Source organism: Leopardus geoffroyi, chromosome B3, assembly GCF_018350155.1.
Source record: "Leopardus geoffroyi isolate Oge1 chromosome B3, O.geoffroyi_Oge1_pat1.0, whole genome shotgun sequence".
Lineage (NCBI taxonomy): Eukaryota > Metazoa > Chordata > Mammalia > Carnivora > Felidae > Leopardus > Leopardus geoffroyi.
In genome coordinates, this window is record NC_059337.1 from 138,250,031 (window position 1) to 138,270,412 (window position 20,382).

General features: G+C 55.0%; 1 protein-coding gene across 6 annotated transcripts in view; it reads right to left on the reverse strand.

Moving 5' to 3' along the window:
* SYNE3 (spectrin repeat containing nuclear envelope family member 3) overlaps positions 1 to 20,382 on the reverse strand; it is a 100,757-nt gene that overhangs the window by 13,123 nt on the left and 67,252 nt on the right. For 5 of the 6 annotated variants that reach the window (XM_045451980.1, XM_045451983.1, XM_045451979.1 and 2 more), the window contains exons 10-17: positions 19,441 to 19,584; positions 18,438 to 18,572; positions 14,776 to 14,937; positions 14,442 to 14,614; positions 13,881 to 14,010; positions 12,486 to 12,644; positions 9,153 to 9,302; positions 8,103 to 8,141 (exon numbers count right to left, since the gene is read on the reverse strand). In XM_045451980.1, the coding sequence (XP_045307936.1) occupies positions 8,103 to 8,141; positions 9,153 to 9,302; positions 12,486 to 12,644; positions 13,881 to 14,010; positions 14,442 to 14,614; positions 14,776 to 14,937; positions 18,438 to 18,572; positions 19,441 to 19,584 (1,092 nt within the window). The remainder of the gene's footprint in view (positions 1 to 8,102; positions 8,142 to 9,152; positions 9,303 to 12,485; positions 12,645 to 13,880; positions 14,011 to 14,441; positions 14,615 to 14,775; positions 14,938 to 18,437; positions 18,573 to 19,440; positions 19,585 to 20,382) is intronic. The other variant, XM_045451981.1, reaches the window with a different exon arrangement.

Genomic DNA, 20,382 nt, shown 5'->3' on the forward strand with positions numbered 1-20,382 from the left:
GCTCTTGGCCCCTCCAAGGCCCTCGCATCCTCCCGCCACTGGACCTTTGCACAGGCCATCCCTCTGTCTGAAATACTAATTTCTCTCCTTTCTCCAGTGCACCTGGTTAACTCCTGCCAAACACTCTCATTTCAGCTTGTGAGTGGCTTCCTCAGGGGGACCTTCCCTTGCCATAGACCAAAACAGCCCCGTTAACACATTTTCACAGCCCCAGTACCTTCCTCCGGATTACTGATTAAAGTCTATGTTCCCCTTGACTCCTCGGAGGCGTGGTCCACATTAACTTTGCTCATTGCTGTATTCCCAGCGGTGTCCGACAGGTATGTGCTGAGCGAAGGAAAGGATCCTTCCCTGTCTGTACTTCTGACCGTCTGCTCCCCGCCTTGGCGCCCATGGTGTAACCACACAGGTGCTCGCTGACCGCTCTCTCTGGCTGTTCTCGCTGTTTGGCTGTTCCACCAAACGCCCTGACCACAACGCCCAGGCCCAGACATCGGTTCTCCTCCCTGCCCACGGCCTCCCTGCTCTCTGGCACAGCTCCGGGACGTGGGCTCCCTGCGTCCATTTCACCAAGGATCTTTCACGAACATCGTCCGGTGCCCGGGCTCCGCCCACCATCCTGCATGGTGTTCTCACAAGAAACAACTCAGCAACAACACCGACAACGACAGTCACCCTGGGCCTGAGTTGTCAGTCAGCCTGGGCCTGTCGGATCTGGTCCCACCCTGACCTGGGGCCCCGTGGGTAGAAGTCACGCTGTGTCACCTCTGGGGCTTTCAGGGGCTTTCCTGGGAGCTGGCTGGGGCTCGTGTGCTGGGCCAGCACCCAGAGTGATGGGCAGGGGCCAGCTTTTCTCTGGCAATTCAAGATGGGCCAGTCCCTAGGCCTCCAGGAAGCCCTCACTAGCAATTTGTCTAGTCCCTGAAGGTCCCTCTTGAGACCCTCTTGGACTGCAGCGCCCCGTGCTGGCTGGCTTCCTCCCTGGGTTCCCCTCAGGAGGGGGCTGTGTGTGGGGCCCACTGCATTTCCCTGGCTGCACCAGTGAGTCTTAGGGAGACCAGGGTTTCCCCGGGCCAGGGCCCGCTCACAATGCCTGTGATAATTTCTTCACTAATGGCTCAGTCCTGGAGCCCAAGATTCACTCCCGTGAGAATTCAGAGGTTCTGGATAGTTGCCACATGGGGACAAGATGGCAGTGGCTGGGGTGGGGCTGGGTTCGTTGTATCTCCTCCCTGGGGTGGCTCTGCACGTGACAGTCAGGCCATAGAACTGTATTTTTTCCAGAACCTTGAGTTGGTTTTGGAGAGCGATGGGAGATGAGGCCGTCTGAGCTGGCCTTTTGGAGGTGGTTTAGGTAATTGATGGGAAGTTCCTCTGGATGGAATGACTGGAGATTTTGTTATTACTCAAGCAAGGACAGAGCCTCATTTGGGAACAGATGTATGGCCATATGGCTCATTTCTCTTCCCTTTCCCTCCCTTCCTACCCTCACGATTTCTCATCTAAGATCCATCATGACCAGGCTCTGAGCTTAGGACCAGAACCAAGGTCGGTGAGGGTCTAGGATGACCCGGAGGCGTCCGGCTTGGGAAAGTGGGTGGTCATGACGCTGTCCACTGATACGGGGACTGGGGTTTGTTCGGGTGCAGGGAATACAGTGAGGTCAGCTTTGGACATGCTGCGTCCGAGGGTCTAGAGGACTCCTGGGTAGACGTCCAGCAGGTGGTTGGGACTTTGGGGCTGAAGGCAGAAGGGAGACCTGGCCTGGAGAGATGGACCTGAGGGGCCCAGAGTCAGGGAGCAAAGCCACGGTAGCAGAAGGAACCATCCAGACGAGTCATGGGGAGAAAGAGGCTGCAGAAAACCCCATGATACATACAACCACTGAAGAAAGAGGCACTGTACTTGAGTGTTTCTAAGCAGCGCCCGCAGATTACTTGTTAATTACGAAAGAAATGACGGCGCTGTCCAGGGGACAAGCCCAGCAGCCACCCCCTTAATCACGTGCTCAGAGTTAGCATCAGGGATGCTGGGGCCCTACCGACACCGGGGGTCTCCCAGGAAGATGCGCCAAGAGCCCAACATCACCCGTGACGTTCCTGCCAGAAATGCACAACCTGACTCCAATCACAAGCACGTATCAGGGAAACATACTTTGAGGGACATTCCATCACATCTCTGACCCGTGCCCAAGGTCAAGAAAAACTGAGGGATACCTCTAGCCTAGAGGAAAGAAAAGGCATGTAGCAACTGAATGCAATGGGTGATCCTGGATCGGATCCCTCCCTGGGAAGAGAAGCCTATAAGAAAGACCCGAAATGGAATACGAAGACGATGGCGTATTACCCCGTGACCAAAGGAATGGAGTTCTCGAGCAACAAAGAAACCCGTGCAGGAATCTCAGATGCATGTGATTGAGTGAAAGAAGCCAATCTGAGAAGGCTACGGACTGATTCCAACCGTATGACATTGTGGAAAAGACGAAACTATAATGACAGTAAAAAGATCGGCGGTTGCCAGGGGATGGGTGGGTGGAGCACGGAGGAGTTTCGCGGGCAGCGAAGCTGTTCCGTGTGACACACCACGGTGGATACGTGCTATTACACGTTTGTCCAAATCCATAGAATGTATGATGCAAAAAATGAACCCCAGAAAACCCTAAACTATGGGCTTTAGTTAACAGTGATGAGCCAGTGGAGATTCATCGACTGTAACCAATCTATCAGACTGAGGCAAGATGTGAATAGTAAGGGAAACGGAAGAGGGGTGGAGGAGAGGGGCTACCTGGGAACCCTCTGTAGGATCTGCTGAGTTCTCCTTGTAAACCTAAAACTGTTCCAAAACCAAAATGCCCATTAATTTTTTAAAAGGCCATTGAGGCACCTTTGCAAATCTTGACTAGGGACTCTGTGTTAAGTAATCGGATGTCATCAACACTTAGTTTTATCCACACGGATTCTGATCACGGAAAAAATAAAACAAGGAGAGAGGCCCCCACGATGGAGTGTGAGGACGGCCAGAGCGGCTGTGGGCGGGGAGTGCAGTCACCCATCCAGGCTGCCCAGAGGCCAGTTGCATGGAGGGCAGAAACACAGCCACTGGGCCTACTGAACGGGCAGCTACCTCACGGGGGTGAGCTTCAGAGGAGTGGGGGGCGGGGAATCAGAAGGCAGGCGGGCTGGGTGACGGAAGGATAAAGACATAGAGTAAATACAGGTGACAGTTGTCTGGATTTCTGAAGTCAAAGACAAGTTTCAAACACTTGATGTCTGAAGAGTTAACGCTGATTCTTTCACACATCAGCGATGGCCAGTGGCTTCTAGGCTTGGCAGACGGACAGACACACAGGGCCCTGGGACAACACAGCACGTGGGTCGAGGCCTGTCCCGGGCTCTCTCCTGTGGGAGCTCAAAGACTGCACTGCCCCAGCAAGGCCCAGCCCTTTGACGAAGGAAGGGCCAAATTCAGCCCCCAAAGTTGCACAGTGAATCACAAGAGAAACAATGTCAAGTCACATCTCCTCTGTTCCAGTCCCAACTGGGCCCGCTGTCACATATGGAGAAGGGGGCAAGAGGCCGTGCTCCCACCAAAAAGGAGAAGGTGGTCGTGAGGGGCAAAGACCGGGCACATGAGTGTTCGAGAGCAGCGCCTGGCACCCAGGAGAGATTTTTTAAAAAATCATAGTCATCGTGAGAGAGAGTTCCCATCTAACCTGGAAAACTCAGTAAGGCTTCCTTAGAGGTGGTATCTGAATATTTCGCGTGATCGAAGGTACTCACTGTGAGGCGGGTCATGATTTCACACGCCGCTAAGAAAGGAAACAACCGTAACGGAGCGTCCGACTGGAGCCCCCCACAAAGCTGGGAAGCCGGGGGGCTGCGCCTTCAACATCAGGGAGATTGAGAGCAAGTCCCACCTCACGGAAAGGGGAAGCGAGGAAATGCGACGCGTTATCTTGGCACTGGGTGGAGGGAGGGGGGTAAGACTCTTCCCGGAGAATGTGAGCCCCTGGAGCTCCCAGGGGCTGGGTGTCGGAATCCACGTGGTCGCCGTGGGCCGAAGGAAAACACAACAAAATGCCGCCCTGCCAGCAAAGATTTTCGATTTCGAGAAATCTCAGGTGGCTAGTGTCCTCCTGGGTGGTGGAGGGAAGCAAACCCAAATCCTCACGGGAAGAACTCGATCGTAATAAGTCACCCGGATTCCAGAAATGTGAAAATGTGAAACGTCACGATGAGCCTTAGAACCTACGAAATGCGATCCAGTAAATAAAATGCTCGCCATCTGGGTCCCCATCCCGAGAGGCCACAGCGTGCGTGGGAGGGCGGTGTTTGCTCTCCACTCCTGCAAAACGGCACGCTGGCTGTGGCCCGGTTCACCCAGGCCGAAGAGACACATTTGCAAATCTGTGCTTGGACGCAAAGTTTGTCTCGAGTAGACTTGAGAGTGGCTTGGACGCCACTGCCCTGGGCGGATGCGGGAAGACGGTCCCCTCACGGCCCACTTGCAACTTAAAAAGCAATTACAGGGCGTCCGGGTGGCTCAGTTCGTTGGGCATCTGACTGCGGCTCGGCTCATGATCTCGCCGTTCCCAAGTTCGAGCCCCACATCGGGCTCTGTGCCAACAGCTCAGAGCCCGGAGCCTGCTTCGGATTCTGTGTCTCCCTCTCTCTCTGCCCTTCCCCCCCACTCACACTCTGTTTCTCTCTCTCAAAAATAAATAAACACTTACAAAAATTAAGAAAGAAAAAAAAAAAAAGCAGTTACATTTCATGTGCTGAATGCTGCAGGCAAACGTATCCGGGGGCACTGAGCTGGTGAGGGCGTAGGCAGGCTGCAAATTTAATAAATCTTAATTACCGTGTTTATACAAACAAACAGGCTGAAGCCATTGACGTAGTTGGAGCTTCCAGTGACTTTGTGCAGAGAGAAAAAAAAAAAAAAGTGCAGAGAACCAACTGCTCATAAATAATTAGCTTTGGGGCAGTTTTTGTTTTTTTTTTTTTCTTTTGGACTAAAAATAACATATGAAATGTTTTTTTTGTTTTTTTTTGTTTTTTTTTTTTTTAATTTTTTTTTCAACGTTTATTTTTATTTTTGGGACAGAGAGAGACAGAGCATGAACGGGGGAGGGGCAGAGAGAGGGAGACACAGAATCGGAAACAGGCTCCAGGCTCCGAGCCATCAGCCCAGAGCCCGATGCGGGGCTCGAACTCATGGACCGCGAGATCGTGACCTGGCTGAAGTCGGACGCTTAACCGACTGCGCCACCCAGGCGCCCCAATATGAAATGTTTTTTAAGGTGGCCAGATTACAGCCTCTGAAGACAGCACTGTCACCCGGTCAGCGTGTATGTGTATATGTGTCTGTGTGCACACACACGGGCCGCAGAAACAACACAAGAAGCACACCCAAGGGAGGGGTCTCCCCCCCCCACCAGGGGGGTCATTGTTCCCTTTGTTCTCCGAGGGATATAAGCAGGGGCGGCGTCTGCAAGGTCTTCAGGGTCCTCATTTACCTGGCCATCGAGAACCTACTATGCGCAGAGTTACAAGGACTCTGTTTACCATCAGCTTGGCGGACCCTCGTCGTGCTCCTTGGAGAGCGTGGCTAAGTGGCTCGTCAACAGTCACGCACGCTAATGGTGGATCCGAGATTCAAATCCGGTGCGTCAAGCTGTGGTTCTCGAAGTGGGGTCCCAGGCCAGCAGCGTCAGCGTCACTTGGGAACTTGCTAGGGATGCAGATTCTTGGGCCGTCTCCGCCCTAGTGGACCAAAAACTCAGGGTGGGACCCAGAAATCTGTGCTTAAGCTGTCGCCTAGATGAGCCCGAGATGGCCTCCGCACACGGCCTTGCAGGTTGCTTCTTTCCTCGTGGGCGGGCTTCACGAAAGCCAGGTGGCCAGCCGCAAACTCAGATTGTTACACATCTGATTATTTTATGTTACTATTATTTTTTTTTAACTTTTTAAAGTTTACCTATTTTGAGAAAGAGATGCATGAACGGGGTAGGGGGAGAGAGAGACAGAGAGAGAGAGAGAATCCCAAGCAGGGCTCCAACTCATGAACTGCAAGATCATGACCTGAGCCAAAATCAAGAGTTGGACGCTTAACCGACGGAGCCACCCAGGCGCCCCTACGCATCTGATTATTTTACACAGAGCCCGGATAAGCGTGTTTTTTAGCCATTTAGAGCCTGCCCGTTTCGCATACCCCACAAAGCCGTGCCCAGTATCTGCCAGCCGCAGACAAGACACAACCTGTAGCTATGAGGACCCCAGTCCACCTTTGCCCTTTAGAGCCCCGGCCTCAGAGACGTGCCGTTCCTCCCAGCCAGGACGCGTTCGCAGTCTACCAGGGCAGGACTTTGCTCTTGTGATCACTGATGGATCCCAAGTGCCCACATCAGTCCTTGGCCCGGTCAGCACTCAGTAAATACTTGTGGAACGAATGACGGACAGCAAATGAGCTGTGGCTGAGCCCCGAATGACAGGGCTGTGGACATTCCACGCTAAGCCAATCGCAGGCTGCCAGGAAACAGCCTGCTCGGGAGGCCTGGCCTCCCCCAGCCAAGTGTCCCCCGGCTCAGAAACATTTCGTGAGCACTCACTGTGTACAAGGGATCAGGGGACCCAGACATGACTCCTCCGGGTTCCCCCTGGGAGCTCCAGATGGGGGCTCCCCAGTGCAGGGCTTAAAAGTATGGAAGCCCCCGGAAGCCACCGGGCTGGACTGTGTGAGCCACCCTGTCCTTCCTGACGGTCTTGCACATTTCTCGAGGAGGCTCTCTGTCATTCTAAATGAGGGGGGATCCAGGGCTACAGTCTCCCTGAAGGACTTCTACAAATGACAGTTCACATGGTCTTCAGAATTCATTCACGACGAAAGTCGGCACTGATAATTCCATTTTACAGATGGGGAAAGTCAAGCCCCAAGAGGCAAAGCCACTTGCCCAAAGCCACCAAGCTAGTTGACGCTGGGCCCCAAGCACAGCGTTGGTCTCGTGACCGCCCGACCCAGTCCACAGGACACCCGCTCTCCTACGGACGTGAGACACAAACACCCGCTGGAGACCGAGAAGAAATCCCAGCGTGCAAAGCGCCTGGAAACCGATCCCATGGCATTAGGGACCTCGAGGAACCCAGGGCTCTTTGGAGCAGAGCCTGCTGAAGGCTCACTCTGTTCTGGGCCAGGGCTTGAAACGAGAGCTCCCTTGCAAAAGGAGACATCCATTCACATCGGGTTTTCCCGGAAGCAGGGACACCCGCCAGGCCCCAGGGATGCTTTCTCCAAGGCACGGTGTGGAAAGTCCAGATGACGGCCTTGGGGCCACAGCCCAGAGACCACCCGGAAGCCACATGCCTGTGCTGAAGGACTCATTCCGACCTTGCATCGCTCAGTTTCCCCACGCTTCCGTGAAGGCGGTGATGCCTCTTGGGTGTTGATGGTACCGTTAAATGAGATGCCCTCACCATGATTCAGCAGGATTTTCTGGCACACGGTGGAGGGACGACACAGAGCGTCTAAAGTAGTAAGGATTCGTGCTCAGGACTAGTGCCGCTCCCACGGTTACCACTTCGGCCTGCGAACGCCACAAGAGTGGCTCTGAGCGCTTCTCAGCGGGCGGAAGTGGAAACGCCTTCCTCGTAGAGCACGCGAGGCACAACCCCCCTTTTCCCCGTTACTCCCCCACTGGCCCCCGTGTGCCCGACCACCACTCAGGCGGCCACACGATCCAGTTGGCCTGGAGTGGTCCAGGTCTCCTGGGACAGTCCTGGTTGACACCTGTTGTCACAACGTAATCGTTAATAGCGTCCTTGTTCGCTCCCCACCGCATCCTGGCGTGCGATGAAAAATTCCAGGGTCCCTCCTCTGTCATGCGTTTGTCACAGCTGAGTACGCTCTGCGCACACTCCTGAGGCCTCCCGAGGACCCCGGGGCCCGGCACAGCACAACACAGCCCGCAGCTCATTCCCCATAAATGTTCCTCAGACCTCGCGGAACCTTCCAGAAAGCCCAGGAGTCTGGCTGCAGCGTCACAGGCCTACCCACCTCCAGACGCCCTGCCCTCTAGCGTGTGGAGCAGATGGCGGACGCCGTACCTTTTGGAATCCAGTCGGCTCCCCTGGAGAACTCTGTGTCTGTTATTTTCGGGAAGGAGAGGAAAAGGGGGGTGGGGGGGGGGAAGAAGTTAAGTGAGTGATACTCAAATCCCAGCAGAGCCTGTAATGGAATATTCATTTTGTCAGGGGAGTGTTTCTTTAAAACTTCTGGTCATCTGGACAGGCTGAACCAGCAGGTGATTCGATTTAATGAGCTTTTTAACGCACTTCAGGCCCAGGTGGCATTCCGTCTGGGAAGCCTGGGCCGGCAGCGGCCACCTGGCTGGGACTGCGCTGACACCTAGTGGCCACGGCGGCCGTGGCGGGGACGGCAAAGCTAGAGCGCTGAAGCTTGGCGTCTGGGGCCTGAGGGCCCCCTCAGAGGCCATCTCGACTGCCCCCCTCCTCGGGCTAACCCTGGTGCCTCAGTTTCCCCATCGCTTCTCTTCTCGGGGAATGACTACGGTGCCCCCTCTGTAGGGTTGCTATGGGGACACGGCATTTAATAAAGGCTGTTATTACTAGTTAGCTTTATCACCGTGTTGTGTGAGGACGCACGGGGACGCAAAGGGGGAAGGTGATGGTCCACAATCGCAGAGCAAATGGGTGGAGGAGTAGGGCTGGATCCCAGGGCCCCGGGCCCCAGTCCGGCGTGCCCCTCCATGGTGCCTCCCACGGCAGGGTGTGTTTGAATGCTGGCTTACTAGCGCCACGGCCGTGGGAGTTCCGGCCCTCAGTCTCCGCTCTCCCTTTGGAGACTGGTGTAAGGACATAAATGGGGTCATAAAGACTTCAGCTGAGCCGCTCCTCGAACGTGAACCGTGATGGTCACTGCTGTCATTACCGGAGCGCCAGCCTCACGGGGCGGCAGGATGGCCAGGTGACATGTTGGAAGTGAAGCACCTACGACCCGCGAGCCTCCATCACTCACTCCCCAGTTTAGCGTGTGGGGCAGAGAGGATGTGGCCCAGCTACGTCTCCCCAGACGAGCTTGGGCTCAGCCATAGCCCTCCCCCCGGGGCCTGGGAGCTGCACGCCCTTGGCACCTACCAGCAGGTGGCTGGAGTCCTTGAGCTTGGACTTGTACAACATCCACCGGTAACGCAGGTCCTCGAGCTCGTCCGAGGACCCCCTCGCTGGCCCGACATGAAGGAGGTTCTCGAAGAGACGCTGACCTTCTGGCACCCGAGCCTGCAGCTCCTGTGGGGACAGGCAGTGTCACGTGCACCTTCCAAATGGCCCAGACGGCCCCACCTGCCTGGTAAGGAGGAGCCAATCGAATTTGTCTCGAGAGGCAGCTGAAGGAACCTGTAAAGTGAGAAGCCCATCGTGCAAATTCAAGCCAAGGCCAGGCAGTCGCTCTCTGGAATGCTACAGAAGGAACTCCTGCCTGAGGGGGGCAGGTACGCTGCTGACCTCCGTGGTCACTTCCGCCTCTGACATTCTAGAACCAAGTCCTCGGAGGGTTTGACACAAGAGTCACCTTCAGGATAAGAGCCACCACGGTTGAACATGCTTTTATGTTGGCATTCTTAAGCCTGGCAGAGTGCTACTGGGAGCCGGCAGATTTTTCTATCACAATATAGTACTGTGTCACCCCAGGGTGGCACTTGTTATCCTCAGGACTCCTGAGAGGTAGTGATGTGGGGGTAGGAGCAGGGCTGCAAATCTGAGCGTGTGGGTTTAAATTCTGGCCAAGGATCCTGCCTCCACCCCATCCTGCTGGCGGTGTGATATGGGCAGGTTGCGCAGCTTCTCAGAACCGACTAGAACGTGAACTCTTTAAGAGCAAGGAGGCCTAAATGGGGGCAGCCGCAAGTAATCTCTGATACGGCTGGAGTTGGATGGTGGTGGCGAGAAATGAGCGTCACAGCCAAATGAGAGACCAGAGGGACGCAAGGACTTCCTCATCGTAGGTAATTGGACCAAACTTCTCACCGAGGGCAAAGTATTAGAAACACTTAAGAGTCATCAAAGAGTTAATAAGAGAGCAAGACGCATCAGGCTAAACCCTGGGAAAGGGTGAAACCCAAAGAAGTAAGGCCGGTGTTCAGACCGGCTTTTGTCTGCAGGACATTTGTCGATCTGGGAGAAACAGTTGTGAAACAGATCACGCTTTGGGAAACCTCATGGGGCTATGGAGACAAAGGTCAAGGTCTGGGCTCTGCAGGGATAGAGACTTTGATAATCTGCTTCCCCTTCGGCTGAGATTCCTAAAGGTGAATCAGAAGTAAACTCACACTTGGGGCACCCGGGTGGCTCAGTCGGTTGAGCGTCCGACTTCAGCTCAGGTCATGATCTCACGGTTTGTGAATTCGAGCCCCGCGTCGGGCTCTGTGCTGGCAGCTCAGAGCCCGGAGCCTGCTTCAGATTCTGTGTCCCCCTCTCTCTCTGTCCCTCCCCCACTTGTGCTCTCTCTCTCTCTCTCTCTCTCCCTGCCTCTCAAAAATAAAGAAACATAATAAAAAAAAAAGAAAAAAGAAGTAAATTCACACCTTGAGTGGACTAAAGTCCAGCCCAGGTCATCAGTGGTCCAGGGAGCCTCAAACTTTGAACTTGGACTCACTGATTTCAGAACAATAAAGTCCTCCTTGCCTGGCAGTCACAAACAAAATCCTCTCTGGAGAAGAGGTGATCCTGAATCTCAAATTACCCCTACATCTATTTCGTCAAATGCAATGCCCAGCACACAATCAAAGCAGCCTCATATATACAAGACACTGATAACAAGAACAAGCAGAAACAACATGCAAAAGAAATGTTCCTAAAATGACTTGAGAATTATTAGATGCATTATATAAAACAGCTACCGTGCTTGAAGAATTAAAAACCAGACTCAGCAGGGATCTGGAAGCCACAAAAAGTGACAGAGTAGCATTTCAAAAGAACAAGGTAGAAATTCTAGAACTGGCAAATACAATATCAAAAGCGAAAGGCTTAACAGACATGTGTAATAGTGAATGAGACACAGTGAAAGAGAGAATTAGTAAACCGGAAGGTAGTGTAGAAAAACTCTCCAGAATGCAACAGGAAGAGAGAGGATGAACAAAACACAAGATAAGGTAGGAGACATAGAGCCCACAGAGAGAAGGAATAACATGTATCTAAGCAGCATCACAGCAGGAGAGGAGAAAGGGGATAAGGCAAAGGCAGTATGTTAGTATCAGAGAATTCTCTAGAATTTTCCGGAAAGACTCTAGACTACGGATTCCAGTATCCAGATGAATCCCAAGTAAGAAAACTAAAAAGACATCCAAACCCTAACATATCCTAATAAAACTGCAGAGAAATAAGGAAAAAGAGAGGTAAGCTGGGGCCCGGATGAGAAAGGCTTTGTGTGATACGTTTGGGAGGCTGGACTCTATACCGAAAGGTTTACATCAGGGGAAGGATAAAGTCACATTCATGATGCTAAAGGTCACTCTAGCCGCAGAATGAGCCAGGCCCTGGATGGGGGCCCATCAGGAAGAAAGAAGGCCAGCTGGGAGGCTATTGCCATAATCAAGGCCAAAAGTATCTAGATTAACATAGTGGTAGTAAGAGGGGACAGAAACAAAAAATTCCCAGGAGGTGGAATCCAGGAGGGCTTGGTGACTATTTAGATATGGGTGTGAAGGAGAAAGATCTGTGGTAGAAGGACTGCAAAAATGGCCATGACGCCCCATCCTGCCTCCCCGCCGTATTCATGAGCTTTGCAATATGACTTTGAGTCCTTTCTACCAAGAGGTGGAGTCTGTTGTCCCTCCCCGTGAACATGGGTTGGCCCTGTGACCCTTTTTGTCCAACGGAATCCAGGGCAAGTAATACGCCAGTTCCTACTCGAGGCCTCAGAAGCCTCGAGTGCTCCCACTTGCCCTCTGAGACGACGCCTCTGCCACAAGAAGCCTGGGCTGTCCCACAAGAGGATGAGGGCTGTGCGGTCCGTCTCATGCTCATCTCCCACAGCCTGCCATCCCCCCAAAGTAGAGCCACCCAGCTGACCTATAACTGATAGCAAATAAGGGAGCCCAGCCAAGACCAGAAGCTCTGCCCGGATGAGCTCGGCCTAAATTGCCAACCTTCAGAACCATGAGTCAAATAACCGTTTGCTGTTTGAAAACTCATACTGATGGAAGGGTTTGTTACACAGCCACGGCTCGCTGATGGATAGGAGTCGTGATGAGGAGTGATATTGTCCAAGCTGGGGAATACAGAAGGAGGCTGAAGGAATGAATGGTTCTCCGAAAGTCCTTCGGAAATACGTGAACCAAAAAAGTTCAGAGACTATTACTTATACACGGATGAAAATGGCTCACAAGCCGCGTGTGTGCTTCTTTTTGAAGAACCCCCTGGTGGCGAACACATCCGTGGGTGCAAAAGGAGGGCCTTTTTGTGGCAACAAACCTGTAGCTTCGTTTCCCTGGCCCTCAGATCCCTGGCTGCGGCCATTCTCATCGCGATGACGCTAACCAGCTTGGCGTTTTCCACCTCCAACCACTGCTCAAAGTCCCTCAGGAGCTGGGAGTAACCTTCCAGGCTGCCTTCTTCCCGGAGTAGATTTGCCTGTAGGAATACACAGCATGACCGACCCATCAGAGGGGAGGTCAGCCTACTGGCCACGCATCCCGTGGCTTCCCTCTGAGGCAGAAGGTAGGGCTGAGGATGCCCAAAGGTGACGAGAGGGGCCTGGAGCCTGGAGAGGGAGGAATGTCTCTCTAGGCCAACGAGGCCACGTTAGAAATTTAATTCTAATTCAGGTCCAGGGTCCTGCGCTGCCTCGGCCAGTGCTCAGCGCCCTCCTGGACCAACCCCCCCCCCCCCCCCCGAGCCGCGACAACGGATCACCGTGGTCACCTGCTGGTCTCCTAGCGGCAGCCACCACCGTTCCTCACCAGGAAGGCTATCACAGTGGTTCCCCTTCCTCCACACCTGTCCCCCTCCGGGCTCTGTGGCCAGAGCGGCCGGTCTAAAACGCAAGTCCATTCAGCGAGGCCCTTGCCAGTGCGTACTGCGCTTTCTGTCAACCCTGACTTAATTGCCTGCGGTTCCCATTTCCTCACTCCTCAAAATGTGCCCCGAAGCCCAGCGGCATGGGCGTCACCCGGGAGCTTCCAGAAATGCAGAATCCTGGGCCCCGCCCCAGACCCGCTGATCGGAAGGTGCGTTCTCCCACGATCGGGGTGCACGTTACCGCGTGCAAAGCTCTGCGCTGGGTCGGAAGTTCCCGCGGGTTGGAAGCGATTCTGTTTCACTCCCGGCTGCACCCCGGCCCCAAGTGCGGGCCTCAGGGCACAGTAACACTCAGCGATTTGGGAAGGGGCGACACAAGGATACATGGGAGAATGGGAGTGGAGGTGTCGTTTTCGAAGGACAAGGAAGGATGGGTCTTTTCAACGCGGTTCCTTTTTTTAAAAGCCGTCAGGAGAAGGGGTGAGCGATACGAGACGGTTGGGTTAGTTCTTTTGAACAAAATGCGGCTTATGGCACACAAAAAAGGTACCCCACTCGCGCGATTTCAGTTTGCAGTGTGGGGCCAGCAGGAAGCCGTCAGCCCTGCGAGGGGCGAGGTTTCCGAGGGGTGGGGACCTGTCTGCCCAAGCGACACTTCTGACCTTCCCCCTGGCCCGGGGGCTGGGGCCTCTGAGCCCCTCTGTCCAGCGGCACACCCAGGAGAGGACACGGCCAAGTCCCCAGTTGAGCACGCGGCCGCAGGCAGGGAGGGGGCTTGGGGGAAGGCCACCCACCGTCCCTCCCTCCGGGTCTGCCGTCTCCCTGGAAGGCCCCCCTGGGCAGACTCACCCGGCGGTGACGCCCGGAAAGAGGCTCCGCGGGATCGATGAGAAACCCAGTCCTCGGGATGTTGTTGGTGAAAATCGTTTTCTTCCCCGAGTCCACTTCCCTCCTCTGCAGCTGCCGGTTTCCGACGAGGCTGCGAAGACACCCAGCCCAGTCAGCGTGGCGCTGCGATGGGGACTCCCCGGGTCACAGAAGCAACAGACTGGGGGCACCACGGGGTAGGAGCCGACTTCTGGGCCTCGCAAGTCAGGGACCATCCTTCGGGTTCGTCAGAACGTTCCCGAGGCTCCAGTTCCCTACTTGAGACCCGGGTCACCCTGCCGTTAAAGTGAGCACGCCCATCGGCGCGGGGGAGGCCCAAGCCAGGAGGGGCTGCAGGCTGACCCCCCCCCCCCCCAAGCCGGGACACCTCCCTGCTCCCACTGCTCCCGCTAGAATCGCCCCTGGGCCAGACTGGAGATACACGGGGGCACCTGACGCCATGCTTCTACGGGCCCGCTGAGCTCTCCCCCTGGCGAAACGGGGGTGTCGCCTGAGACCAGGCTCGGAGCGGGGGCCCCTCACCTCAGCAGGCTTTCCTCCAGCAGCTTCAGAGCCTGCCACGACTCTACCAGTTGCCCCAGCTCCTCCTGGACCAGAGCAGCCCCTTCCGGAGAAGACTTCTTCATCACCAGCCGGCCATAGGCTTCGACCAGGGGCAGCTGGGCCTCCTTCTCCGGGAATTCAGCCAGCAGCCTCTGAAGGACACACACATACACACACACGCGCGCGCACACACACTCAGTGAGCTCTTGGAACAGGGGTCTCTGTTCCCCAGTGTGGGCTCTTTGGCCTCCCAAGCCTGCTTTTGGGGATGTAAGTGAAGGCACGGGCATCCCCGTGGGGAAAGCCATCCCACCTCGACTTCGACCTCCCGGGATTGGGCGTCCCACGGGCCCGCCTCCTCCTCGTGTGACTCCAGCTTCTGGGTGACCACGGCGATCCACTGTCTCAGCTCCTGCAGCTGGTGGCTGAAGGTGCAATGTTCCCGCACGCTCTGCTGACACCTGTCCATGAGGTCCTGCAGCACAGCCCAGGGGGCCCAGGGCGCTCTGAGTGCAGGCAAGGTGGGACCCCGGGCCACCCCATCCTGCAGGGCCCCCAGACCTTCCCTGGGGCAAGACGGCCCCCAGGGCTTCCCAGCCAGCGGGAACGTGAGACGCTGGTCCTCCCTTGTACACAGGACAGGGATTTACTCTGGCAAGACCAACTCTGGTTTAAAGTGTCTCTAAGCCTCCTATTTAAAAAAAATTTTTTAATGTTTATTTATTTTTGAGGCAGAGAGAGACAGAGCATGAACAGGGGCGGGGCAGAGAGAGAGCGGGAGACACAGAATCCGAAGCAGGCTCCAGGCTCTGAGCTGTCAGCACAGAGCCCGACGCGGGGCTCGAACTCACGAACCACAAGATCGTGACCTGAGCTGAAGCTGGACGCTTCACCGACTGAGCCACCCAGGTGCCCCTAAAGTGCCTCTAAGCCTTCTTAACTTTTATGTGGATGTTACCATGTCTGGACGAGGGTGTGGACGATCAGACCTCCTGTCCACCACTGGCGTGGGTGGTAAATCATATGCCACTTGGGGAAACCAGAGGTCAGTATCTACTAAGACTGCACAGAGGCATCCCTACGACCCAACCCTGTCGCCCCTGGGCAGACACCTAACAGATACAAATGTATCGTCACCAAAAGGCCCACACGCGGTGTCGCTTGTAACAGGAAGAGACAGGAAAGCACCCAAGTGCCCGTCAGCAGAAGTATGGATGAATATGTTGAGGTATATTCACACGCTGGGATATTTTACGGCAGGAACGAGCGGTCTATGCAACAGTCATTATAATACAGCATTGCGGGTGAATTTACAGCCGGCGTGTAGACAGCTAGGAGCCAGACACACACAGAAAACCATTCTGTGCGATTCAATTAAAATAACGTGTAAAGTCAGGCAAACCCAACCCAGGGTGTTCCAAGTCAAACATCAGGGTTGCCTTCAGGCACCAGGAGTGGCTGTGGGGGGGGGGCCCCGAGGGGCCTGGGGGTTGGGGGAGCCAGTGTCTTTCTGTGTCATGATCTGGGTGCTGAGAACGTGGATGTGTCCAGTTTTTGAAAATGCATCGAGGGGCGCCTGGGTGGCGCAGTCGGTTAAGCGTCCGACTTCAGCCAGGGCACGATCTCGCGGTCCGTGAGTTCGAGCCCCGCATCGGGCTCTGGGCTGACGGCTCAGAGCCTGGAGCCTGTTTCCGATTCTGTGTCTCCCTCTCTCTGCCCCTCCCCCGTTCATGCTCTGTCTCTCTCTGTCCCAAAAATAAATAAACGTTGAAAAAAAAAAAAAATTAAAAAAAAATGCATCGAACCGCACAGGGAGATGTTCTCTTTTTCTACATACGATGATGCTTCGATAGAGAGTTTTTGAAAATGGTCCTGCTTTTTTCCCCCTCTCCTCTGGGGCAGCCCTTCCCAGCTCTCAGGCTGGGGCCTTGTTCTTCTCCGTCCTCAGGAAAGGAAGGGGCCTGTGCTCCTGGTCACCCAACCTGGGGCCCTCTGAGCCCCTCTCTCCCCACCCACTGCAGGCCAGTCAGACCCCAGGGTCTTGCTGTGACCCCTGGCTTGGGCCACCACAGGCCCTGCCCTCCTTCATTCCAGACACCGGCTGACGCCCGCCCCTGGACACCAGGCCCCCTAGAACTGGGGAGACAGAGAGGGTGCGTCCCAACTCTCTGCCACAAACCAGTGATGAGAGCCTGAACAGTTACCTAAAAGTCCACCTCTCCGCACTGTCGCTACCATAGTCCCCCCCCTCCCCCGACCCCTGTCCCCATGCACCAATGTCAAACCCAATGCTTTCAATGGCCTCCGATTGCTTAGTGGGGTCTGTCTCCCCCGGGGGAGATGGGAAAATGGCCTGGGCTGTGGGGAAAGGACTTATTAGAACTTACTAGGTTGAAAAAGCCCTGAGTGGGGCACCTGAGTGGCTCAGGAAATCTTGTGGGCGGTGGGGCAGTTCTGCGTTGTGGGGTCCGGATGAGGGCACCTGTCCCTCTCCCTGTATCTGCAGGGGTCACCCCTGCTCTATCATGGTCACAGCAACCAAAACCCCCTATGAGCTTCCAGGAAACGTGGCTCCACCGAGGGAGGCCCGTCGGTCTAAGCGATGCGTGGAGGTCTAGATGAACTGATTTAACTCCACCTAATAAATTAGCAGCTAGTGGTCTCAAGGTGGAGGTGGGGGAGTAGAGAACTAGGAAATCACCATCCCTGCCCTTTGGGGGCCCACAGAGCCCAGAGAAACAGCAAACACCAGCTTTAATGCCTCTATCCAATGATGAGCCAGATTGATCGTGATAATAGTTAATAAGGAACATTAACTGAGTATGATTAGCGGTTGCAGAACGCTAACATTCCAGTTCAATCGCGCTCTTTAATTATTGCCTAAATACTTCTTCAAGGAAGCATTGTCCCCCTTTTATTACTGTGTCGCTCAAGGCTTTTAATTTCTTTTTTATTTTTTTAATGTTTATTTATTTTTGAGACAGAGAGAGACAGAGCATGAACGGGGGAGGGTCAGAGAGAGGGAGACACAGAATGTGAAACAGGCTCCAGGCTCTGAGCTGTCAGCACAGAGCCCGACGCGGGGCTCGAACTCACGGACTGCGAGATCATGACCTGAGCCGAAGTCGGCCGCTTTACCGACTGAGCCACCCAGGCGCCCCTCTTTTTTATTTTTTAAAGTGTATTCATTTTGAGAGAGGGGGAGAGAGAGAGCGCGAGCAGGGGAAGGGCAGAGAGAGGGAGACAGAGAATGCCGAGCAGACTCCGTGCTATCAATGTGTAGCCCAGTTCGGGGCTCGAACTCACCAACCGTGAGATCATGACCTGAGCGGAAACCAAGGGTCGGACCCTCAACCAACGGAGCCACCCAGGTGCCCCCAGCCTAGGTTTTCTTGAGGTGTGGCTGCCCGAGAGGCGGCTCCACAATCCCCAGGGCACTTGTTACAAATGCAGACTCCGGGACCCCATCTGAATCACTTAAATTTGTCCTCAGGCCAGTTTTGAAGAAGCCTGCGCCAGCCCCCGCCCCATTCCATTCCCAGGGCTCAAAGGGCCCGGGTGGCCACTAGAGGGCGCCGCAGAGGAGGCTCCCAGCCGCCGGGGTGCAACTTTCAACCCGCTCTTAACGTGGCTTACGTACCCCCACGCCCACTGCACCCGGGGCTGTTAGCCTGTTCTGTTCCTTGTCCTCCGGGCACACCTGGAATGGTATATGAGCTTGTTGTTTTGCGGACTCACTGTCCATCTCCCCACTGGAATATAACCCCGGGGAGCGGGGCTTTGGCTGTTGGCCTGGTACCAGCCTTCATCCTCAGGGCCCAGAACCCCCCACCCCCGCCACAGGGGACATGCTCACTACTCCTCTGCTGAATGAGTGAGTGAGGGAAGAAAGGAAGGGAAAAAGAAAACAGAAAGGTTTGAAGGAATGCAGGAAGAAAAGGCAGAGAGCGTAGGATCCCAGGCGCCTGGTTTTACCTCCAGAGACCTCTGCAGGGCCTGGTAGTCGGCAGAAAGCTGCTCCATTTTGTGCTGGTGGGTGGGGTTCCCCTGGACGAGAGGCCTCACGGCCTCCATCTGTGCCCCAAGGTCCAGCCCCTCTTCCTGCAGCCCCTGCAGCAAAAAGGAGCAACTGTGGCCGTCCTGTTTATCTCCTGTCATGGGAGCTGATGGGGGGAGGGGGGCTCTGAGTGGGGGAGCTTGGGAAGGTCCCGGCAAGATGGGGCTCCCCCACCCCAGTGGCGGCACCATATGGCCATCTGATGGGCCTACTCTCAGAGCTGGTGAGACTTTTTAAAAGGAGACAGAAATATTCTGGGACACCCTGGAAACAAACGGTTACGGCCTGGAAGGCATCTCTGGGGAGGGGTGGGGGGGGGTTGGTCAAACTCCCGCCTGGATTCTTACCTGATGACCCCCTCTCCTCGTGAAGAATCACGCCCCAACTTCAGTTTTAAAGCCCCCAGACACACCATTTTTAACATCTTCCCAAGAACCCTCTCAATGTACGTATGAAAAGTGCTTGACTTTTAAAAGGGTAATTGTATCACACGCATTTAAAATCCCGCAACCTCCTTATCAAGCCAATCATTATTGACCAGTCTGCCTGTGTTTTAACGCATTTATTCTCGCTTCCAAAATCAGATCATTTAACTGAAGGCCTCTGTACTCATCAGGAACACTTTTAGAGCAGAGCAATTTTAAAACCGAATACCAACATGACATTTTGCAGCGACAGAGTAAACAGAAGTGTAGCTGATCTTTTCCTGAGGCTCAAGAATTCGCGGTCTGCAGGTACTAAAGGTCCCGCAGAGGCCAGAAGCCACCAGATCAATCTAGCAGAGATCCGGACAAAAGGTCAGACCTCAGGCGAGGGGCTCGGTGGCCGCTGTTTTGCCAGTTACTGCCGCAAGAGGGGAGCTGCCTAGAGACACAGCTGAGCACCTGAACGGGGCCACCCGGGGCCCCACAAAGCCCTTACCTGCAACCTGGAGAGCTGGGTCTGTTTCCTAGGAAGGTCCTGCTGAAGCCCGTTCTCAGCTCGGACCCTGCCTTGGAGGTCCGACAGCTTCTTCTGTAGGGGCTCGAAAGCAGCCCCAAAATCTTGGTGCTGAGCCAGCAGGCTCTGCAGAGACACACAACGGACAGCACACAGATTAAGAAATCCCCTCACAGGCACCCTGTACGACCGGCCACTCAACACCAAACTCCGGCCTTCTCCCGGCCGGCTCCTGTCCACTCCGGCATCACCCCCTCCAGGAAGCCTTCCCGGAGCCCTTGCTGGGGTTGGACGCCCCCCCCTTGGAATCACCGTGGCGTCCTCACCGTGACAGTTGCTCTGCTCCCTAGCACAGAACTGCATCTCATAATACGTACACACCAGATCCCGCCGGAGGCCTATTTTTGCCAATAAAGTTTTATTGGGATACGGCCACGCCCACTCACTTCTAGCCGCTCTCGTGCCTCGGTAGACCCGAGGAGCCGCAGCCGAAACTGTCTGCCACACAAACCCTAGGGGATTTGCTAAACGTTCGCTACTTGGGGGAGATGAGATCCCGGATGTGAATGGAGCTCTCGGCGAGGGCCCGGTCCCTCCCAGCGCCCGAGAGTTATGTCGTCGTCATCATCAGATGCTCGGCCAACATTTGTTACGTAAAAGAACACACCGTCCTCGACATGCCACGTTGCCCCTTCGATTTAGTGCAGTCATTCAGAAATGTGCTCCTAATAACATTAGCTTCCGGCTCTAGGTGGTCGAAAGTTCACAGGCAATTTTCTCTGCATTTTCTCATTAGACAGCCCCCCCCCCCACCCCGCCCCCAACCCTGGCTTCCTCAGGAAGACAGTTCCAGTGTCGAGGGAGATTCAGGGGCAGGGGTGGGCACAGCAGGTGCCCAGGATGCCAGTTGGAAGGATCGCACGT